General features: G+C 45.8%; 1 protein-coding gene across 11 annotated transcripts in view; it reads left to right on the top strand.

The window, feature by feature from the left end:
- The window catches only part of Arhgap12 (Rho GTPase activating protein 12), a 94,217-nt gene that overhangs the window by 40,695 nt on the left and 30,736 nt on the right, over nucleotides 1-22,786 (top strand). For 8 of the 11 annotated variants that reach the window (XM_055629240.1, XM_055629239.1, XM_055629238.1 and 5 more), the window contains 4 exons: nucleotides 13,160-13,420; nucleotides 16,987-17,127; nucleotides 18,324-18,404; nucleotides 20,983-21,108. In XM_055629240.1, the coding sequence (XP_055485215.1) occupies nucleotides 13,160-13,420; nucleotides 16,987-17,127; nucleotides 18,324-18,404; nucleotides 20,983-21,108 (609 nt within the window). The remainder of the gene's footprint in view (nucleotides 1-13,159; nucleotides 13,421-16,986; nucleotides 17,128-18,323; nucleotides 18,405-20,982; nucleotides 21,109-22,786) is intronic. The other 3 variants (XM_055629243.1, XM_055629242.1, XM_055629241.1) reach the window with 1 other exon arrangement.

The following is a 22,786-nucleotide window of genomic DNA, read 5'->3' as shown; positions in this document are numbered from 1 at the left end:
CCTTCCTTCCTTCCTTCCTTCCTTCCTTCCTTCCTTCCTTCCTTCCTCCCTCCCTCCCTCCCTCCCTTCCTTCCTTTCTCTCTCTTTCTTTTCATTCAGAGTGTGTATATGAATGTAAAAGCTATAGGGTTTCGGTTTTGTATTTGATTGTTGGGGACACTGAGTATTTGGTGTTTGACATTAAGAACTGTGAGGCTGTTGTCTTAAGGCTCTTTTTAGTGATGTGAATGACAAGACAGTGTTGAAAACAGAACCTGCGTGCTTCTGGTTGGTGGTTCAGTCTCTGTGAGCCCCCATGGGCCCAGGTTAGTTGGCTCTGTAGGTCTTCTTGTGGAGTCCATGATCCCTCCAGCTCCCTCAGTCCTTCCCCTAAAGACTCCCTGAGCTCTGCCTGACATTTGGCTGTGGGTCTCTGCCTGTTTCCATCAGCTGCTGGGTGAAGCCTCTCAGAGGACAGCTATGCTAGGCTCCTGTCTGCAAGCACAGGAGAGTATCATTAATAGTGTCTCTCCCATGGGGGGGAGGGTCTCAGGTTGGGCCGGTCACTGGTTGGCCATTCCCTCAATCTCTGCTCCATCTTTATCCCTGCCCATCTTGTGGGCTGGACAGATTTTGGGTCAACGTTTTTACCAGCGGGTTGGTGATCCCCTTTCTCTACTGAAGTCCTGCCTGGCTACAGGATGTGTCCACTTCAGTCTCAGCTACAGTCACCCCAGATCTTCCCAGGAGCTCCCCCACCCCAGGTCTTCAGCTTGTCCCGGAGGGGCCCCAACACCAATTTCTCCAAGCCCTCTCACCCCTCATCTCCACTATCCCACACCTGATCCCCCATCCCGTTCCCTTCTCCACTCCCTCTTTCACCCAGTTCCCTCTCTCCTCCACTTCTGCTGTCCATAGTGTCTGTTATCTTTCCCATTCTTAGTGGGCTTCAGGCATCCTCCCTTGAACCCTCTTTGTTACTTGCTTTCTTTGGGTCTGTGGTTCCCTGTACTGTGGCTCATACCCTCCATGGACTGGTCCTAGCCCCCTGCGCATGTGACTGTGATGGGTGCTTTGGTCCTCAGGTGGGTCCCTAACAACTGGAGCAGGGCTCTCTCTGGCTGGACTCTATTTGCCTCCCTCTTGATCCCGTTTCACTATCAGGGCTCCTTGTCTGGCCTCAGTGGAAGAGGAGACACTTAGCCCCCATGTGACTTGATGTGCCGGGGTGGGTGGCCCCCGGAGGTAGGTGGGCCCCGGGGGAAGGTAGTGGTGGGGCCAAGGGGGGTTGGAGGAAGTGGGTGGGAGGGGAGAAGGAAGTGGGTTGCAGTTGGGATGAAAATTGAACAAATAAAGAAAACAGAACCCACACCTCTTCCCCATATTTCAGAAAAGTTTGGTCCCCTCAGGAAACCAGTTTTGTTGTTGTTTTTGGAACTCACAGTCTATTGAGCACTGGGATTATCTGCATGTTCTACTGTGCACAGCAGGAAGCAAAAGTTTTGAACACATAATGTGAACCAAAGGTTTTAAGAGAACTGTTAGTTTTTTTTCATACATTTGTTAAAATATTTTAATGATTTTTATATTTGGAAAGGAAGAGGAAAATAAAGCATAAGCCGGTTTCAGATTTATTTGAATAATTCATTACATAAATATCTGTTGAACACCAGCTGTGTACTTTTTGGGTCTTTTTTATTTTATTTTTTGTGAGACTTGAGTTCTCACTGTGTAGCTCCGGCTGGCCTCCTCCTATATTTTCCTGCCCCTACTCCCTAGTGCCGACTTACAATCGTGGACCAGCAAGCTTGGGTGTAGTTCTCTTTAGGTTTATTTATGTGGAAGCGTTTTACCTGCGTGTGGTTGTGTAACACACGGCTGCCTGTGGTCTGCATGGGCACTGGGAAGCCAGCCAGGGTACACTTCTGGATGAGGAAGCAATCCAACCACTGAGCTTGCGGGTACAGCATCTTAGAGAAGCTGGGCTGTGGGTGGCTGGAGCCTTAGGAAAATGGACATTGGTGCAGCTTGCTGCTAGCCTTCCCCGAGGGAAGCACTGTGGGATTGCTTGGGGATGGGCATCCTAATTTTTACATCTTAGAGAGCAGAAAACAATTTCCCACGTGCAAAGCGGCCGAATTGTCACAGCACCTGGAGACATGTGCACTCTGAGTCCTGTGCTGTGTTCCGCCTTTGCAAGGCGCATTGGGAGTGTCTCTGTGACATTCTAAAAGGCAAACTGAACGTCTGAGAGTGCTCTGTGTAAACCGTCTCCTCAGTCAGCTGTGAATATATTGCTGTTAAAGATATCAGCAGGAGTTACACTAGAGTGATGGATTTCCGAGTTACTTGAGTTCTCTGTGTTGTCTAACTTGTTTTGCCCTTTGTGTATATAGTTACAGAAAAGGGTGATGCTGCAGGCAGCTAATATATCGTTTTTTTTTCTAGTCATGCAATTGTGGCTTTAAATTTCGTTTTTGTTTTTTTTTTTTTTTAATTTAGATATCTTCTTTAAGCATCCAGACTTTCCTGCATTTTATTTTGAGTGCTGGTGCGGCTGAGGTATGGCCCAGGCATTGAGGGTAAGAGCTCGTGTTGCACGAGACAGGAGTTGTTTTCCCAGCACCCACATGAGGCAGCTCACAACCGCCCGTAACTCCAGCTGCAGGGAGCCCGGGCCCTCCTTTGGGCTCTGCAGGCACTAGCGTGCACACGGGCACACACACAGACAGAAACAAAGATGTTTATTTTGAATGCTCGCTGTGAGAGACCGTGTTAGATGCTGAATCATGGCTAGTGGTTGATGAGAACCCAGGGCATGCACACACGGCTCACCTGTAAGGGAAGGACGCCATAACATTGCGTCACTGTCTTCATGTTTTTAGAGACAGGCTTTCTTTGTGTAGCCCTGGTTGTCCTGGACTCACTTTGTAGAACAGGCTGGCCTCGAACTTACAGAGATCCACCTGCCTCTGCCTCCCAAGTGTCAGGATTAAAGGCATGCACCACCACACCCAGTTTATGAATATATTTTGATGAGAAATGATTTTAGTAAAGTAAAATCAGGTGGGAAGGAATGTGATCTTGCGATCATCTGTGGTAAGTTTAAAGACAGAATGGAACTTGGTAGGTGATGGTGTCTGCCTAGTCATGACACTCACACATGGGCTCGCACGGCAGTGTTCCGCTGCGCACATCATTTTCATGTCATGCACTCATGGGAAAGACTCTGGGAACTGGAATCGGAGAAGCAGGGGTGTTCTTTCCTGTGCGTGGCCCTTTCTTCCACGGAAGAAGGAAGGAGCCGGGTGTCGTCTGCCTTTCCGAGTTCTGCATTCCACAGAGCAGGGGCGCCCCAGAGAAACGCTGGGCAGGCAGTATCATGTCCTAGCAGAATCTGAGTCTCTGCACAGGTTGAACCAGTGTGGTCCTGGTGTGTGCCTGGGTGCCCGACTCGGCTGCTCTGGAACAAGCCAGCCTGTAGTTTGACTTAAGAATGTCTTTCATGACAAACATGGTATATACTCGTTTATATAGACCTACAAGAAATGATAAACATAATGAAGTCTATACACCTAAAGGAGATAAACAAGAAAACAGACACGAGGTAAGACGATCAATCCTCACTTAAAAAGACAAATGAGATGTGCATAGGATGTATGACAGGAGTCTACCGCAGAAGGCATCTGAAAGACCCTACGAAGCAGCGTTTCAAAACAGATGCTAAGACTCATAACCAAACTTTTGGCAGAAGGGGAGCTAGTATGACGGGGAAAGGATAGGAGCCCCACAAGGACCAAATATATCTGGGCACAGGGGTTTTTTCTGAAACTGTTTCTCCAACCAAGGACCATGTATGGATGTAACCTAGAACTTTTACTCGGACGAAGCTCGTGATAGCTCAATACCCAATTGGTTTCCCATAGTAAGGGGAACAGGGACTATCTCTGACAGGAACTCAATGGCTCGCTCTTTGACTCCCCACCCCCCAAGGGAGGAGCAGTTCTGCTAGGCCACAGAGGAGGACTTTGCAGCCAGCCCTGAAGATACCTGATAAAACAGGGCCGGATGAAAGGGGACGAGGTCCTCCTCAATCCGTGGACTTGGAAAGGGGCAGAGAGAAGCTGAGGGAGGGAGGGAATAAGGGAGCAGGATACAGCTGGGATACAGAGTTAATAGAATGTAACTGATAATAATAAACAATAAAAAATAAAAGGGAAAAAAAAAGAATGTCTTTCATATTTTGGACTCATTTTTTTCAAAAAACCTGATTTAAGAGCCTTTTTTTTTTTTTTTTTTTTTTAAATGAGAAAGGAAGCTTGTAATAGTCCTAAGAAGTGAGTGAAGGCCTTGGGAAACGAGTTTCCGTTTTGAGCAGACACGGCTCCCGATAGCGGGGAGTGTGTGTGTTTCTTCACTTTCCCCCTGAGTGGAGGGGTGTGAAGGGTTAAGCAGTCAGGTTGCCATGTGTTTGGGGTGTGCTTGTGTGGAGGCCGGAAGTCCTCACCCCGGCTTCTGCCTCCGTCACTGTCCCTGCTTTTCAGGGGTTCTCAGGATGGCCTTAGGGGACCTTCCTTTAACACCGCTACCCACACGTCCACTGTGTAGCCAGCAGCTCAGCAGCTGTGGACAGCGCGCCTAAGCACACTTGTTCATGAATTGGTACATGTGCTATCTAGAAAGCCGTTTTGCAAGCTTGAAGTAAAAAGTTTATCCGTTCTTTTCTTTATAGATGATTGAACATTTTTGTTGTTTCAGAATAGTCTCAAAAAACGAAAGAGGTATTGTGGACAGAAAAAGAGAGGACCTGTGGCATGCCGGGCATTTGAACCCATAATAGAAAGCTAGATTAATTTAGGAGTTTATAAAATTATGGGTCTACCAGAACCCCCGACTTCTAAGCTTAGACTTTCACATGCAGTATTTGAGTCAGAGAGGCTTTTTTCCAATTTGCATTTATGTTAACTTAAGAAAAAGATTTATCTGTATTATTTGTGATTTGTGTGTGTGTCTGTGTATGTGGGTGTCTGTGTTAGTGTAACATGTGTGCAGGTGCCCGGGGAGGGCAGAAGAGGGTGCTGGACCCTGGACCCAGCTGACAGGTGGTTTCCGAGAGCCAGCTTTAAGCGCTGAGCCACCGGGCCATCCTCCTGCCCGTTATTAGTCTTTAGTCTCCGAATGCTGATTACAGAATTACCATTCAGATCTGTGGGTGGTAGAGCTACAGTTGTGAATAGCGGGACCGGGCCATTGTCTCTGCCTCATCAGCAGAAAAGAGCAGTCTTGCCACCTCTGCAGAATGTCCCGTTGGGGAATTGTGTGTGCTTTGCAGACCAACAAAGACAGCGCGTCTGAATGTGCTGTTTTAGCCTATCAGTGATGAGATTACGTGTGTGCTCCTCCTTTGCTTTTTCATATTCTAAAATACTCTGTGGGAAACAGTAAAGGAGAAAGGAAGGTTCACTGAAGTCCGTTACTTCTGTGTGTGCACATATGGTTGTGTGAGGTGACACATCACAGGTGCTCAGAGGACAGGCTCACTCAGCGTGGACCCGAACTCGGGTCGCAGGCCTACTCGGCTTTACCCACTGAGCTGTGGCCTGGCTTCCACCTTAGTTTTTAAATTTTACTTAATCTAAGCTCATTTGTTGGAAAGTTAAGAATTTTGATTAATTTGAGTATGTTGTATTTTCAATTGTAAGCAAATAAATTTATGAAGCAAGTATAACTCAATGAACCTTAAAATCTAAATTGAAATATACAGTAAGATACATGTTATGTTTCGAAAACATGAGTTTAAAAGAAATTAAATATATTTATGTTGAATGTGTAAGGAAATGGTAATCTTTTGGATATATTAGGTTAAATAAGCATACTATTAGTAGCTGTTTCATGTTACCTTTTTAAAATGGCCACTGAAAATTTAAGATCATGTCCCTGGCTCTTGGTATACTTCTATTTGTGCTGTTTCAGATGCAAAAGAAATTTGTGTGGATTTTGCTTCTGGGGTCAGACCGTGGCTCAGAGAGTTTGAGCCAACTCTTCATTTGATTGTATCCAACCGCAGGCATTTATGCTGTTAGAGAAACCAAAGCCCCTGGCAGCGAATGTGAAAAGCTCTGAGCGGCAGGGCACACTGAAGTCTCATCCAGAGCAGAAAGGAATGAGGAAATGCCACATCCCTGCTTTTGTAGTCTTATTCGTGGCTTGCTGGGAGTGAGACATGTCAGAGGTAAAGATTTCAAGATATGGGAGAAAAGTAGCCCTGGCTTCTGGAGGGCTTGAGTGGCGAGGGCTGCAGAGCAGAGAACAGCGCAGCGATGAGTGGAGGTGGCCAGGGTGGAAGTGCTTACGGGCTTTGACGTCTGTCCTGGGGTTCATGAGCAATAAGAAGTGTGCTTTCAGAGATTAGCTCGTGGTACTAAGAGATTGGACAAGACTAAGGAACGGGTCAGTGGACTCCTCACTGGGGCCGCTGCCACTTCAGTGAGAGGAGGAGGGGGTTACTTTGGGTAGGGTGGAAGGAACCGAGGTGACAGTAGAGTGGGGAGAGTCACAAAGTGACCTGAATAGATGAAGTTCTGTTGTTTGAGCTGACGGTGCAGTGAGGAAGCAGTTTAGAGCATCAGCCGTAGTCTGTCTTCACTTCCCTGTCCCTCAGGAGGGAAAGATGTCGGTCTTGCTGGAGCAGTGGCGCTGGATAAGATTTCCCATGAGACTTGTGAAGATAGCAAGAGGGACATGAGTTTAGACTCTGATGTCCACTGTGGCGTCTTGTCTACGTCTTGTCTTCCTTATTTGTGGAGTTTCTGCTGCGGATAAACACTGTTTCTACAGATGAACCCTGGCTGAGTGTTCATCTGCACAGACCCTGGGCTTCAGAGATGAAAGGATCAGCCAGGCAGACTCTGCCTTAGAGGAATCAGGTTCTGGGGGGGCACAGACAGGAAGGTCTGGGCTGAGAGTGCGGGGAAGTCCTCGCAGAAAGCTGCCGAGCGAGGCTGGAGGACAGGTGCTTGAAAGGAGCCTTTTCTTTCCTTCCTGTCGGTCACTGGAAGCTCACGAGGCATCAATGGCCACTGCATCCAGGACCTGCACAGCAAGGACCGCTGCATCCAGGACCTGCGCAGCAAGGACCACTGCAGCAAGGACCTGCGCAGCAAGGACCTGCACAGCAAGTTGCAGTGACTTGGTTTCTGTTCCGGCTCATGGGCGGTGTTACTAATTTGCACCTGTTACTGAGTTGCTAGTACTTAATGGCTTCATTAGTGTCCTGTAGAATTTCTAGAAATGAGCATTTGGTGGGCTTCAGAATTTTTCCTGTTTGTTATTGGTGCATGTTTACATGTTACAAAGTAAACCATCAAGAATAGCACCTTGCTGTGCAAAGCTTGGAGCTTCGGTGAGGCTGTGCTTTAAGCTCTGTGTTTGGATTTCTAACTGTATTTCAGAACCATTAAGTGGCTGCTATGCGCTTTTTCTAATCTCTGCCTTCTGTGAAGACTGCTTTGCTTTGGGGTTAAAGTTGATTTTTTGCCATGGTTTTCTTGTTGGCTGCTTAGTACGCTTTCCTGTTTTGTCCTCTGTTGTCTATTAACTGACCCAGTGTTACAATAAATAGAACAAAGAGAAACTTGTGTAAGCAACTAAATTATAAAGACATACACACACACAATTATTTGTTTTGTTTTTGAGCTAGTGTCTCACTGTGAGCACCCGGCTGGCCCAGAGTTTGGGGGATCCCTTCTGCCTGTGTGCTAGGGTTAGAGGTCTGTGCCATCTCACCTGGCTAACACGTGCGTATTTTTTTGTTGCATGAATTAGAGTTAAAATAATTTAAATTCAGTTTAACCTAAGGAGCCTAGTCCTTAATTTTTGCCCCCAAATCAAAATGATTATTGATTATTCTATTGATTTAGTAATTAATCATATAATAATCATATTGACTTATATGTAGGGATTTTTTTTCTGCTCAGTAGTATACTTCTGTATTTCTAGAGAAGTGGGGATTTAAGAATTAAACTGAGTAGCGTATGTTGTTTCATAAATGTGTTTCTTCTAAGCTGACTTGGATTCTGCCATTCTCTGAAGTTTACTGTAGTGTAGTTCTTAAGCTGACATCAAAGGTAAAAAGACAAATAGTACTTCCTGTATTGAAATAAAACTTCAGACGCAGTTGAGGTTTAAAGCTCCCTTAGATGTTCTTCCCAAAGTTCCTTCCCGGAGATGCTTTGAGGATAAAGTGGAACAGGCCAAGTCTTCTTCAAATATAGAATCGGGTCATGTGCAGCAGTGCTGGTCCCAATTCAGTTGTTAATTAAGGACAGATATAGCAGATACAATTTTTGTTCTGCTTTTAAAGGTTGATTTTTTCCTTTCATGAAAAATTCACCATTGTCCGTGATGACAACATAGAAACAAGGTTTTTCTTATAAATGTTAGGAAATGCATTTTACTTTGCGTCCTACATTCTAAGTAAGCACTTGATTCTCGCTTAGATCGCTATGTGGGAAGAGGCAGCTGGAGGTAGGCTGAAAAACTGTGCCAAGTGCTTGCTTTTTCTGCTGAAGGGACTGAGGTCACGGACTTTAACAGTGTCTGTATAACAGTGTATGTGAGAATTTAGCCCTGGTCTTTGCATGTAGATTCTTGACTATTCCCACCCCTGCCAGTGAGCCTCTGAGCCTGCCCGAGAGCGTCTCGGCAGGTGGGTGAGATAGATACTGAGAGTGCCCTCAGGAGACCATCCTAACAGCGCTCTCATGACTTTTCGGCACTGTCCCCAGCCTGGGGCTCCACCCAGCTACCTCTGAGGTGAGTCCTCCGGAGAATGGCAGGAGAAGCTCTGCCTGCTTGTCCTCAGAGAAAACTGACCATGGTTCCGGTTTCCTCCTGCTTTCCAGGCTTAGATGAGATTTACTGTGCAGTTTTATATTCTGTTTTTTTTTTTTTTTTTTTTTAGTTTTTTTCTGTTTTAAATCATTTACACATGGCCTTTTTAATGCTTACGTAATATTACTGGGCAGTACTAACCATACCTTTGTTCTTAGGTATTCAGTTTGATTCTGCTAAGGAACAGTACAGGGGACACCTTTACTAGGAAAGAATTTTTCTGTAACTAGATTTTTTTTTCTTTTCTTTCTTTTGGTAAAGGGTTCTAAAAATATTTGTAGAAGTCTTTTTAAAGGAAAATATATAAATAAATCAAGGGCTGGAGAGATGGCTTAGTGGTTTAGAGCACTGGCTGCTCTTCCTGGGCTTACATGGCAGTTCCAGTTCTGGGAGGATGTCACGCCGTCTTCTGGCCTTCGAGAGCACTGTACACACGTGGCATCAACATAAGTTCTGTGTGGCCCTGCCTGTCCTGGAACTCTCTCTTAGACCAGGCTGGCCTCGAACTCAGAGCAGCCTGCCTCTGCTCCCCGAGTGCTGGGATTAAAGGTGTGCGCCACCACATCTGGCTAAAATTCCGTGTGTGTTTGCCTCACCTCCACCCCCCCAAAATCCCTATATGGTCTTTGTGCACATGCACGTGCTGTGTGGACACCTGTGCCACTATGCACACTTGGAGGTCGGCATGGTCTTGTGGGGTCCATTCTTCTCTTCCGAGTGTGCGTGTCTGACGATTGCTCGCAGGTTGGTTAGGCGTGCAGAGCCATCTCACTGGCTTCAGAAGTTCCTGAAGTATCCTGCCCAACTGTTCCCCAAATGTTTCTATAGCCATATGGGACAGAAGAGAACCAGTTTGTGCGCGTCGTCTCCCGACCACCATGTGCCACCTCCAGGCAAGCACACCCAGACACACAAGTAAATAAAATGAAGTCTATGTGTGGACACACATACATGTCTGTATGTGCTTAGACCAAACAAGACCTTATCAATCCTTGCTGTAACCAAAACTCGTTTTGTGTACATAAAAAAGAATTTGACATTTTATACCAACTATTTAGTTATACCAAGAATTTATAATTCCAGGAGTTTTCAAAATAGTTTGATGGATGATTTATGACAGTTCCTTTAAAATTTCGCATTGCTTTAGGAAATGACAAATATAGTTAATAATTGCTTTAGTTAATAACAAATATAAATATATTTAGTTCTTTTATGTTTGAGACTCAGGATTACACAAATTTTGGGTTCTATTCTTTTTCTATGCACTGTGAAAAAGGACGACTTAAGCCTGGTGCGCTGGCACATGGCACTCTGGGAGACTGAGGCAGGAGGATTGCTCCGAGTTCAAGAGCTGCCTGAGCTACATAGTTCAGTTCAAGACTGCTGTGGGATACCTGGTGAAATGGCAAGTCAGACACTGAGCCTGGGCGGGGGGTCAGCAGAGAGTGTGCTCGCTGCAGACCCAGAGACCCAGAACGACAAGCTGGGGCACCCCTACGGCTCACCCTGCTCTAAGGGGGCAGAGCCATTGGCTTCCAGTCGGCTGCCTCAGAGGAGTAGCTGTGTGACAGTGGAGGACAGCCTGTGCCATCTTCTGGATCTTACGCATAAGCACAGGTGCACACACCCCACCTGCGCACACGCTGTGCAGGTGCCCTCGTGTGGACACTCATGCAATAAAGGAATAAATAGAGTTTTTTAAAGCAAAGAAATTGAAGATTTAACTGGGTTATAAGTGTGGAGTGGATTACAGAGGGCTGATGTTCCTCCCAGGAACTCTTTGGCATGTGTGTTCTGTGCTTGTGTGTTGGTCTGTGTGGGTCTGCGTGGCTCCTAGAGGTCAGCAGTGGGGTGTATCTCTCCTCTTGTGTTGAGGCAGGTGCGCAGCCACCCTGGATGCTCACTGCCTTCTGGGCTTTCTGCCAGTGAGCCCAGGCTCAGCTGTCTGTGGGCCACAGCGATGGCTACAGATACAGGCAGGTGCCATGGCACTGGCACCGAACTTTGGTCCCCGTGCTTGGCTACATTGAAACTGATGATTTCACATACATGGCCCATCTGTGTGATTGTTCAGCTTGGGGAGGTCTAACTGTGGTTCCACATGTGCGCTCCCGCCGTCTTTACTGCGGCTCTCCTGTCTCCATCTTCCAGCTCATCCGAAGGGGGCTGTGTCAGGCAGCCATGCTGTCTGTGTCCCCTCTGAGAGGGTCGGCTCTGCTTGAGGAAACTGTGAACTCTCCTGCCTCTTCCTTTATGTACTGGGGCTCCAGACACATGCCACCATGCTTGGTTTTGTGCTGTGCTCGGAGTCAGGCCCGGGCTTTGGGTGTGCTCAGCAGGCACTCCACCACTGAGGGACGCCCCAGCATGTGTCCTCTTGAAGTTCTGTAGTGTTCGTTCTGGCCTCAGGCCCTGGGAGTTTCTGAACACCACATCGGTTGGCATCCATGCCAGTATTTCTCTCACTCAGGGGGACCGTGCTCAAAGTTGAGCTCACAGGCTTGTGTGTGTCATCTAAGCACTTCTGAGTTATGCCGCCAGCAGGGTCAGTGCTTTTAAACGTGGCACACAGGCTGGCTTTGTTCTTTACTAATTAGGTAATCCTCAGAATTAAACGCCAAGGTTTTCCCTGGGGCTTCCTCTTGCTACTCTTGTCACACTATGCGAGGGAGCTTGAGTGTGTGGCTGGTGCCACCCTGTCTCGTTTCTTCTCCCCCTCCCCTTTGGAGATGGCCCCTCTCTGCAGCCTCAGCTATCCTGGAACTCACCATGTAGACCAGGCTGGCCTCAGGTTCACAGGGGTGCCCTGCCTCTTCCTGCTGTGCACTGGTGGGTGTAGGCGTGCCTGGCTGCCGGCCATGTGCTTTCTTCACACGTGTCCTGTCCCCAGCCAGCTCCCTCTGTGTCATCCCAGAGGCCAACTCCCTCATGCGCTCAGGATGAGTGTCTGTTCGGGGTAATCTCAGCATGTCTGTTACTATTCCAATGGTCAGCTAGTTTCACTTCACTATGCTCCGACTGTGATCCTGGAAGACAGTTTTTATTTGTGTCTGTTCCCGCTGCTGAACGCATTTGGAGATGTTTTGTTCTGAGATCGAGGCACAGCCGACCATCCTTTCCCCACACTAGGAGTGATTGCTTGGTCACATCTAACCATTTTCAAGTCCTTGCTGTTGTTTATGTGGACATTGTGTTTGCATACTGTGTTCATTCAGTAATTCCTGTTGTCTGCCGAGTGTTAATGCACTAACCACACTGCGTGCTGAGATTGTGGGTTGATTTGTAGAGAATTGTATAGAATTGAGTTTTGAAATTAGGAGCAGGGCTTCTGTCTGTGTAGGTTTCTGTGGTGCTGCTGCAGGAGTCTGTAATTTGGTGATTGCAAGCACGCGGGCCAGTCTTGGAGAGAAGTTTTTAAGTATTCTCACTTGGCTCCAAGATTTGTTTGTAAGTCTCCAACCTTTGTTTCCTTACTGTGAGTGGCTGTTTCTTTTTCCAGTTATATCTCCTAATTATTTGTTATTCGTTGAATTGAGAGTGATTAGATCCTCATGTACCTGACTAAGGGTAAGACTGTAGAAATACGTTTTTTAAATTGTCTGGGGCTGGAGAGGTAGCTCAGCATTTAAAAACATGGCCTTCTAGGGCCCTCAGGTCTATTTCCACCACGGGCGTCTGGGAGCCCACAGCCAGCTCCAGGGAGTCACACCCTCCTTCTCGCCTCATGTTGCATTCACATAGACACGTACGCACGTGTAGATAAATCTTAATTGCCTGAAATTTTAGAGTTGTAGAGCCAGAGGAAACCTTAAGTGGTTTAGTGCAGTCCTTTCATTTATGGGTCAGATATTTCGCTAGCGGAGAGTTGAAGTGGCTCCAGTGTTACACCTTCTGGCGTCAGGTCTTGGATAGCGCCCTCAGCTGTCAGCTGGACGTTGTTTTGGGGAGGTCTGGCAAGGTCACTTAGGGTTCTGTTTGAAGGTACTTATTTTCAGTCTGGCTGCGAATATTGAATCATACCATTAATGCCCATGTTTTTATAGATTTTTATCTTTTCCTTTAAAATTTCTTGGTCATTTTCATGTGTTGTTTTGAAATTTTTATTTGCTTGTTTATTTTGTAATGCTGGCAGTCAGGCCTTGAGCATTCTGGGCAAGCATTCTAAGCTATACCCTTAGCTCTTGATATTTTCCCAGGTTTTAAAATGCATTAGTATGGTTATTTATAAGTCTCTTTAATGTCATTTCAGTCTGTAAATATTAAGGCATTTTAAACTTTTGTCCCGCAGGCAACGACACCCCCTAGTCAGGGAAGGCCAGACTCTCCAGTGTATGCTAACCTGCAGGAGCTGAAGATGTCGCAGTCTGCTCTGCCTCCGCTTCCCGGGAGCCCAGCTGTTCAAGTCAACGGGGAATGGGAAACTCACAAAGACAGCTCAGGCCGCTGCTACTACTACAACCGGGCAACCCAGGAGCGAACCTGGAAACCACCCCGATGGGCTCGTGATGCTGGCCCAGGCCGCGAGTTCCAGAGCTTAGGCGATCAAGAGGTGTGCGCACGCTGGGGCCGGAAGGCTCCTGCTTGCTTTCTTTATTACTCAGAAATGAGGGAAAGGGTGTGTTTTCTAGGTGTCTGTGGTAGAGCACTTGGGTCTCTAGGATAGCAGACATTTCCCAGCTTCCTTCTGACCTCTAGCTAGTGTGCACGTGCTGGGTTAGAGAGGGCTCACTCCTTCCCGGGGGCCCGAGCTGTCCGCTGCCTCAGGAGGTGCCAGCGCAGCGCGAGGGCACTCTGCCAGCGGGCCCCGAAAATCACATAGTCAGGGCCAGCTCTGGCTGCATGGCAAGCTTGAGGCCGGCCCATTTGTAGCTCCCTTCCCCCAAAAGGATGCTTACTGCCTAAATCAGTGAAAACAGAGAAGGTCCATGGCTTGATCTAGCGGAGAAGTAGAAACAGTTACTTCACTGAGCAAAACAGTCACTTTCCTTTCTTTGTGTTCTGGGGCATCAGCCTTCTTTATGGTTTCCTGCCATCAAGGATCTAAGCTGGCCTTTAATTCTGCTTATGGGAAGGAATGACGGTTCTCGTGTTGTAGTAGTTGGGCTAGTCAAGATAGTACAGGGTTCTCACAACTGTCCTCACCGATGCCCTTCCCTCTCCTCGTACCTCTGCCGGGTCAGAGAGGCCCGACTAGTTACATTTTAGTGAAGCCCTGGCCTTCTTTTGTAGTTAGATGGGAAGGGAAGAGGTGGGTGGGATTGGTAGGACTTGGTGGAGGCCTGCCATTTTGTGCTGGGCCACACATGAGGGATACCAGCTCTCACAGGAGGCAGCTGGCTGCAGAGAGAGGTCCAGTGAATGCCCCAGGAAGGAGCGAGGTCATGCGTCCTGCAGTTAGCAAAGTCTTAAGAACTCTGTAGCTAATATTCCCCTTCTTGTCCTACTTCTCAATTGGCTATTCATAGCTCTCTTTGATGGTGACTTACAGTGTTCACAATTGAGAATAAAATAGAAATACCACAGCCAAAGTGCTCAAAAAAGGTCGGGAGCGGCGGTGCGCTCCTACTTGTATCTGGATCACAGCTCTAGAAAGATTTGAAAATAAACCATCTGTGTGTCAGTAGTAAAATCTTTATAATTATTAAGGAAAGGTTAAATTATAGAATAGTAGAAATTTTGAGGTGTACACAGGAACTTTTTATAAATTTCTTAGCTTCTAATTCTGTAAATGAAGGTGATCTGTCTGTTGGTCTCAGCTTACCCTTTCTACACATACTGTGTAAAAATAGATATTTCCAAAGTGTCTAGAGCACATCTTTTACCACTTCTGGAGAAAGGGAACACATGGGAGATAAAAATGAGAGACCATGAGTCTGAAAATGTCTTGTTCTGCTTTTGTATTTAATGAATCAAATGCTTGAGTATAAAATTCTAGGTTGGAAATCATTTTCTCTCACAGTCGTAAGGTGTTTTGAACTTCACTTGAGTCTGACATCTGTGTCGGTTGCTTGACTTTGCTGGGGACCCTGTGGGTCTTTCCATGTGGACTACCTGGTCTCTGGAGGTTTCAGCTGTCCTGCCTACAGCATGGACTTGCAGGATGTTGGTGTCAGCATGCGGCCTCAGTGGTTCTTAGTCCTGTACCCATCCTAACTGTTTTGCTTTGCAACTCAGGGTCTTCCTGATGGCCATCTTGAGGGGAGTAACTCCCACACTTCTTTTGGGGGAATGCCTAGAGGATAGGCATGAAGAAAGGAGTTCTGTACCTTTAACCCTCTTGTCTTTCTGTCTGTATACCCTGACCTTCCTCTCCCCGCTGTAATCCTGTTGGTTCCTACGCTGTCCCCAATTCGCTGAGTAAGCGTATTATCCCGTGTCCCAGTGTAGACTGTGCTCTCTCCTGCATGGCTAGTTGAGGCGCTTGTTACCTCTAACTGCTCACCAGGGCCTTGTGGGTGTGTGTCTTTTTAGACATAATTCACTGCAGATATTTTTGTAAAATTTGAAAAAAATTTGATCATGCCGCTGTCTTTTCTCAGCTGGGGTTCCAACCCTCCTCAGACTGGGACCCTACTCCAGGTCCTCATGTTGTGGTGACCCCAACCACAAAGTTATTTTGTTGCTACTTCATAGCTATAGTTTTGCTGCCGTCATGAATCATGATTGATATCTGCTATGCAGGAGGTCTAGTCTGTGAAAGGATTGTTTACCCTTACCACCAGGGCCCCGTAGGTAGGTGGAGAGGCTGCCTTAGAAGCTTGTCCGGTGTTTTCCTCCGAGCAGTGGCCTTTCCTAGATATGTTTTCTAGGACCTTGTCGGTGCTGGTAGACTGATTGTCACACTGAGGGAGTGCTGCTTTCTAACAGCGCGTGTTCACAGCAAAGGCCGGCGGCCTGAGGACAGTGGCGCTGCTGCCCACGCTGCCCACGCTGCCCGGGACATCCACCGCGGCTGCTTGATCACAGCTCAACCTTGACCAGTGCTCCCTGGCCCTACAGTCAGCTGCTGCAGGCTCTTGTTGCATATTCTATTTCTGTTTTTAGCTTCTTTGTTGTGAATTACAGCTCAACATTAATCTTCAATTTTACTTTTTTCCCTCAAAAATCTTCTGTTTTCAGTACATGCTTTTAAGTTCCTATGTGAGCTTTTCTTAGTGCTAGAATCTTTTATTTATTGTCCGGCCACGCGAGATGTGTGTGTATCTGTGTGTGTAATTTTTTTATTGGCATATGTTCAGCACACACAGGGTTGAGTTACTTTTTATTTAAAGAGCTAACATAGTTCCAAGTTGTCTATTGACTTGGTTCTTTTGGTTTGGTTTGCTAATTTATTCTCGTGTTTTCTGGCTTCCATTGTTGATGCTGAAAACTCAGCTTTCCCTTTGATCCTATGAAGAGTAGGCTGTCTCTTGTTGGCTGCTCGGAAGATTTACGTCTGTAACCTCCCAGGGATGTGGATGGTGAGATCCCTTTGCCGGTCACCTTTCCGCTGTGACACCGTACTGCAGAAAAGCAAATTAAAGGAGGGAAGGTTCATCTGGGTGCCTGTCTTCAGTCTGGCCAGCTGGTTCTTTGTTTCTGGAGGTTTGTGGGGGAGAACTTCCCAGGGGGGACATAGTACGAGAAACCTGCTGACCTCAGGACAGCTGGCAGAGAAGAGAGAGTGAGGGCTGGGAGGTAGACAGCAAGGAGCCAGGGACAAGCTGCACCCTCAAATGCATCCTGCCGTTACCCGCTTGCTCAAGCTGGTCCTGCCTTTACCAGCTCACTCCTTCTCAGCCCAGGTGTGGAGGGTCTAATCCACACGGAGCGTTCTCCCAGCAGCACCGGGCTGGGAACCAAGCCTGCGCACTGAAAGCAACTAATTGTTTTTATTTCCTGTCAGGACTTTTTCCAGGATTGCATTAATATGATAAAATAACTAACTGTTGTTAATTTTACTTCACGACTTACAATGTACTAAAGACAATTTATTTTGAAAAGTAAATATTTGAATATTAATATATTCAAGATATCCTAGTATTTATAGCTGAGTAAATTCAGTCTTTTTAGATTCTCATTCATTGCATATTTATATTCAAAGAAGAAAATCCTTGTGTTTCTGACCGTTTGTAGCCTCTTTCGTCAGAAGAGAACTACCACAGCGGTTGTTTGAGCCAGTCAGATAGTCAGTGTGGTTCTCCTCCAAGGGGTTGGTCAGAAGAGCTGGATGAACGTGGGCATACCTTGTATACCAGTGACTATACTAAGGAGAAGGTACTTGTCTTTTTCTTCTTTTTCTCCTCTAGTGTGCCTTTACAGACTCCTCTTGAGAGAATGTGTCCTGAGGTGTAATAGTAACGAGTAAACTCCCAAGTGGCCTGAAGGAATGTAAATATAGTCCAGCACTCAGGAGGCAGGGACGGGCCGTTGAGTTTAGGTTAGTCTGGACTGATCAGCGAGCTTCCAAAACATCTCGTGGAAAGTAGTCCTCCTGGTGATTTTACAGTGGAGTGAGTGCATGGTAATACTATTGATTCATGGTTTTGTTTGTTGTGGCCGGGGTGGAAAATGCGGCTTCACACATGCCACACCAGCACTCTGCCTCCGAGCCACGCCCTGCTTCAAGTTTAAACAAGCTGCTGCATTGGTTTTGTGCTGCAGATGACCCTTCAGATGGACCTTTGGGGGCGGGCCTGCTGTCATTTGCCCATGCTTCTTTAATACAGATATTTCTCTGTGTGTCTCTTGGGGGAGGGGCAGGCTCTTTCGGTGATTTTTCTCAACCTGCTGTTATTACACTCTCACACCCTTACATCTCTTTCAATCAGAACCAGATCTGTGTAAAACAAAAACCATGAATCTAGTATTTTGTGATTAATTTATGAATGACTATCAAATTTTAATGCATTACCCATAAAGTCATTTTAAATGTTGGCTGGCTGATTTGCTAGCTGTAAGGGTAGTTTTAGGCAAATAGCCCTCTTCCCTGCTTCAGTTATTTAGCCCCAGAATGTATAGAACTCTTGGTTTTCACTTCTATAAGAATAAAGATTATACATTTATATCACAGTAGAATTTTCCCCGTTAGTCCCTGTTTTTTATCGTGTGCAGTTCTTCTGTTATTGTTACTTAAAATACATTGAGTACAATGCATTAGCTGAGGAAAATAATGTAAAATAATGAATGCAAATGAGGCTTAAATTGTGAAGCCTTATATCTGAAATTTGAAGAACAGTTTTTTAATGTTTCAAACCTGTTCTTGCTGTACCCTCCACTAGCAAGCAGGTGTGTCTCCATGTGTCTGTGTGTCACTCGTTTCTCACTCTGCTGTTAAGTGATACTTGAATTGCTCTCTGACATTTGAGGAAAGAGGGAACTGACTGGATGAAATTCCGGAGAAGCGTCTAGTAACCGTTAGCATGGGCGTCTAAGCGCGTTGTTTCAGGTGAATAACCCTGGGTGTTTTGCAGTGGCTCAAGCACGTGGATGACCAGGGCAGGCAGTACTACTACAGCGCAGACGGCTCCCGGTCAGAGTGGGAGCTGCCCAAGGTAAGGAGCTGCCGAGCTCGTGTGCCCAGTGCCCGGAGAGTCGCACTCGACTTGTTGGTTTGCTTGTTTTAGAGACAGTCTCGCTCTGTAGCTCACTCTGGTCTCAAGTGTCCTGTGTAGACCAAGGTAGCTCTCAGCTTACCTCACAGATTCATTCTTAGCTTGTTTTATTCTGTAAAAAGCAGAAGGCTGCTCCTTTCTGAGTTCTTTTGCAAACCTGTGATTCCCTAACATTGTCAGAGATGCGTGTTCACCACTTCTTCATCCTGGTTACTCTTACTCAGGATGTCTTTTGATAGCTTGAACCTGGTCTCTGATTATCCCGGGATGTAAGAGTTCTGCCTGGTGCCAGTAGTGCCAGCCCTGTCTGGTTATCTGAGGTTCTGAGAGGAGACAGGATAGTAATGGTATTCAAGATCATTAGTGAAGGTGCATTTCAGTGAATCAGTCACACACACACACGCACACACACGCACACACGTGACATTACCAGGTGTTGATAAACTGTGCGGTACAGAGTGTCACATCTTGCTGCAGTCTTGTAAGTTTGTATCAATATTTCAGGCGTGTAGCACAAAGGCAGGAACCACGTGCAGTGCATTATAACAGTGACTTGTCTGCATGTACGTCACATAGTGAGCACTGCCGTGGTGGCCAGAAGAGGGCGCTGGGTGCCCTGTACTTACAGCAATGGCAAGTCCTTCCACATGGGTACTGCAGACTAAACCTGGGTTCTCTGTAAACACCCTTAACCCCTGAGCCATCTTTCTAGCTCCTTGAGAAAGATTTAAAAAATAGGAGCATGTAAAGTTAAAAAAAAGCAATTTAAAGAATGATGATTACATTATATAAAAGATTAAAACTTAGAGCCAATATTTTGATACTAAATTTTAAAGTTTAAACAAGCAATATGTTGATACTAAAGTTTTATCATGAGATACATGTGATGAACATGGGGCTTCGTCTTAGAGCATCGCACAGAAGGGAGGAGAGGCACAGCTGGACATCAAATTCAGGTGTCAGTATATCCTTGATTCTGTGTTACATTAGAAACACCTGAAGCAGACATCATACGTTAGAATGGGAAAATGGGAAAGCTTAGTGCTAGGTTCTTATTATAATCTATCTATATGTAGTTTTAATCCTGATATTTGAAAGTTTCTATAGGGATTAGAAACATGTTGACGTTTGGTTGTCTTTTTTACACTCAGGGCGTTTAAGCTGTGGTTTTCTCTTCTTCTTTTTTTCTGTGTGTACACTTGGCCATTGGTATCTAACGTTTTGTTGTGCTGTCTTTGCTCCTGAGACTATTCTGTGCAGAGTAAATTGTGAGCACATTTAAAATTACGATTATTACTCGTACATCATTTTTCTTACCACATGGAGAGGCTTTTGACACTGTAGTAATTACAAGCTCAAAAGCTAGGTAAGATCTGTGACGTTTCATGTGCAGGCTTCCACACCACACAGCGTTTGCTCTGTGACTGTATTCAGAGAGGCCCCTGTGCAGCAGGTGGGCTCTGTACGTTTGAAATGTCTGGCCCAGGGTTTGGTGGGCTTTAAACGTCATCACTATTGGGTCTAGAAATGATAATCTGAAGACTTGTCAGAAAACACTGAGTTGAAAACAAATACCCATATGCGTTGACTGTCACTGCCCAATTTGAGTGTGAAGAAATGGGAAGCAGCTTTCTTAGGTGGCTTTTCAGCATTACACTTGGAGAGTCAAAAAATAAGATACCATGCACAGAAAGCATACTCTAACTACAGTTATTGAAGTTACAACCAAAGTCATTGAAAGCTGAGGTTTGCTGGGCTAGGTTTAGGGCTGAGGGGAGTTGTATCCTTCAGTTTCAGAAAAAGAAGGCATCTGTGAAAAGTTGATTTTTATTGTTATTTTATTACAGCTTAAAGCATTTAAATGCCTACATATGATAGCACACCCTCAAAGCTTTATAGTCCTCCATCTTTCTGTATGATATACTTAACATTCCAGACTCCTCCATGGTTAAATATTGCACTGATAACACATTAATTTCATACGCAACTTCCTTTTGGCAACGAATGCCTGACCTGTTTTCTGCAGAGTTGGTATGTTCAGAAGCACTGTTCAGAACTCGTATTTAGAAAACCAGCAGTGTGTCTAGCCTTAAGTGAAACAAAGACAGACCCTTAAACCATTAAGGGTAAAAACTGTACATGTAAACCGTTTCTCAACCTTATGTTAATATTAGCATAGGTATGTTAACATATGTTAACGTATGTTAGTATTAACATAGATCCTTGTACCTCAGTTACTCAGAGCAGCTCCAGGTGAGGGAACAGCTCTGTCCTGTCTTTTTCGAAGCTGAGGAACCATTTGGGGGAGTGAAATTCCAGAAGATGACACTAGCCAGGCATACGCAGCTCTACCACCTGGGGTCTCTGTCGCGTCCCCAGGCTGCTCAGCAGGAAGGCGAGGCTGCACAGTCCTTGGTGTGCTCTCACTTGAAGATTGTTTAGTGGTCATATGTCATAGGAGCTGTTGCAGTCTCACGCTTGTGTTGTTTGCTTATGAAGTGTGTTTTGTTTTCTCTAGTACAATGCTTCGTTCCAGCAGCAAAGGGAAATCTTTAAAAGTCGGAGCTTGGACAGGCGGCTGCAAGAGCCGATTGTGCTAACCAAGTGGAGACACAGCACCATTGTGTTGGACACCAACGACAAGGTGAGAGCCTGGAGAAAATATGTTGAAGCTTGGCGAGTGGAATTCCATTGTTCACACTGGGTCCCAACCATTTGCACTAATATTTATGTAAAATATTGCTGTTGTTAAATTCAATTCTTGGCTAAAACATTGACTTCTTTTGAACAAGTAAAAATTGTTATTTTGTTTATTTTTTTACTATTTTATCCATATGACTATGTGGATAAAATTTGTTACGTCACCCCTTACTAGCCTCTTGTACCACTGAACCCCGTCTTAGTAGCTCTCCCTACTTTCACCTTTTTGCTCTGACAGCGGACTACATTCGATTAGGGTTTCCCGAGTGACCCTGGGCTTTTTTACTTGGGCAAGGGCCACTTATCAGTGGCTACACCACTGAGGAGCCCCATCCCTTAATGGCCCACGGCCCCTCAGGAGGATGAGACCTCATGAGTTCCTGTGAGTGTTGGGATATGGAGATGCCTAGTCCTAACAAGGCCTCTGCTGCATTGAGTTTGTGGGTGCAGCGGCTACAGCACGTCCAGAAGAGCTGAGGAGCCTCCTTCCCACCCTAGCTCTTCTGTCCTCTTTTCCGTGATGTTCCCTGAGCATCGAGGGGTGATACAGAGAGCCGTCAAGAGTTATTCAGTGCTCTTATCTACAAATGAAAATACTTCCTTAGCCACATGGTGTGAGTTTGTATTCAGCATCAGCTGTTAGGCAGTCATTTTGGCTTTGGGTTTTCTCAAATTTTGTACAGTAGACCAGCTTTTTGTGACATACTGATGGCTGATGTATGTACTTGACACATTTGAGCTAGCGCATGTGTAACTATAATATATATATATATATATATATATAACTATAATATATAGTCTAGTTCTGTATTATAATATATAATAAGCATACATACACACACACTTAACACTACTTCAAGCCACTTTTGCTGTCTTTGATCTCCAGGAAGGTTCATATAGTAGATTTTATTTTCTCTGTCCCAGGAAAGGCTGTGATTCTTCTCACTTTGTTCTTTCCCACAACCTAAGACATGATGTTCTGTGTTTCTAATAGGGTATGGATTTTGACTCAGGTTTCAGAGGGATACTGTTTTAACAACTTCAGTTATACTACTAGAAAACTGTTTCCTTGCAGGGCATGTTGGGCATTTACAGTCCATTTGGAGAACATCAGTCATACCCATTAGAAGGTGAAGGGATGATGATACCCAAAATTAGACACATTGTCTTTGCAAAGTCTTCCAGGACTCTTCTTTTTCTGTAAAGTCATCATCACTATTTCCACATCTCCACCTTCCTTCCTTCCTTCCCTCTCTCCTTTTCCCTCTCTCCCTCCCTCCCTTTCCCTCTCTCCCTCCCATTCTTCCCTCTCTCCTTCCCATCTTCCTCCCTTCCTTCCTTTCCTCCTTCTCTTCCTTCCTCCCTCCTTCCCATCTTCCTCCCTTCCTTCCTTTCCTCCTTCTCTTCCTTCCTCCCTCCTTCCCATCTTCCTCCCTTCTTCCCTTTGTAGGATCTTCCTCTCTGGCTTAGGCTGACTTGGATCTTGGCTGCTGTCTTAGTAACTTCTCTGGCTGTGAACAGACACTAGGAAGGCAATCTTATAAAGGAAAGCATTTAATTTGGGGGCTCATGGTGAAGAGAGCTAGCATCTGCGATCATCAGGGTAGGGAGCATGAAGTACG

The sequence above is a fragment of the Psammomys obesus genome, unplaced genomic scaffold (genome assembly GCF_907164565.1).
Source record: "Psammomys obesus unplaced genomic scaffold, mPsaObe1.curated_primary_1811, whole genome shotgun sequence".
Classification (NCBI taxonomy): domain Eukaryota; kingdom Metazoa; phylum Chordata; class Mammalia; order Rodentia; family Muridae; genus Psammomys; species Psammomys obesus.
The sequence above is the reverse complement of the archived record's forward strand: the minus strand, read 5'-3'. Positions and strand labels throughout refer to the sequence as shown.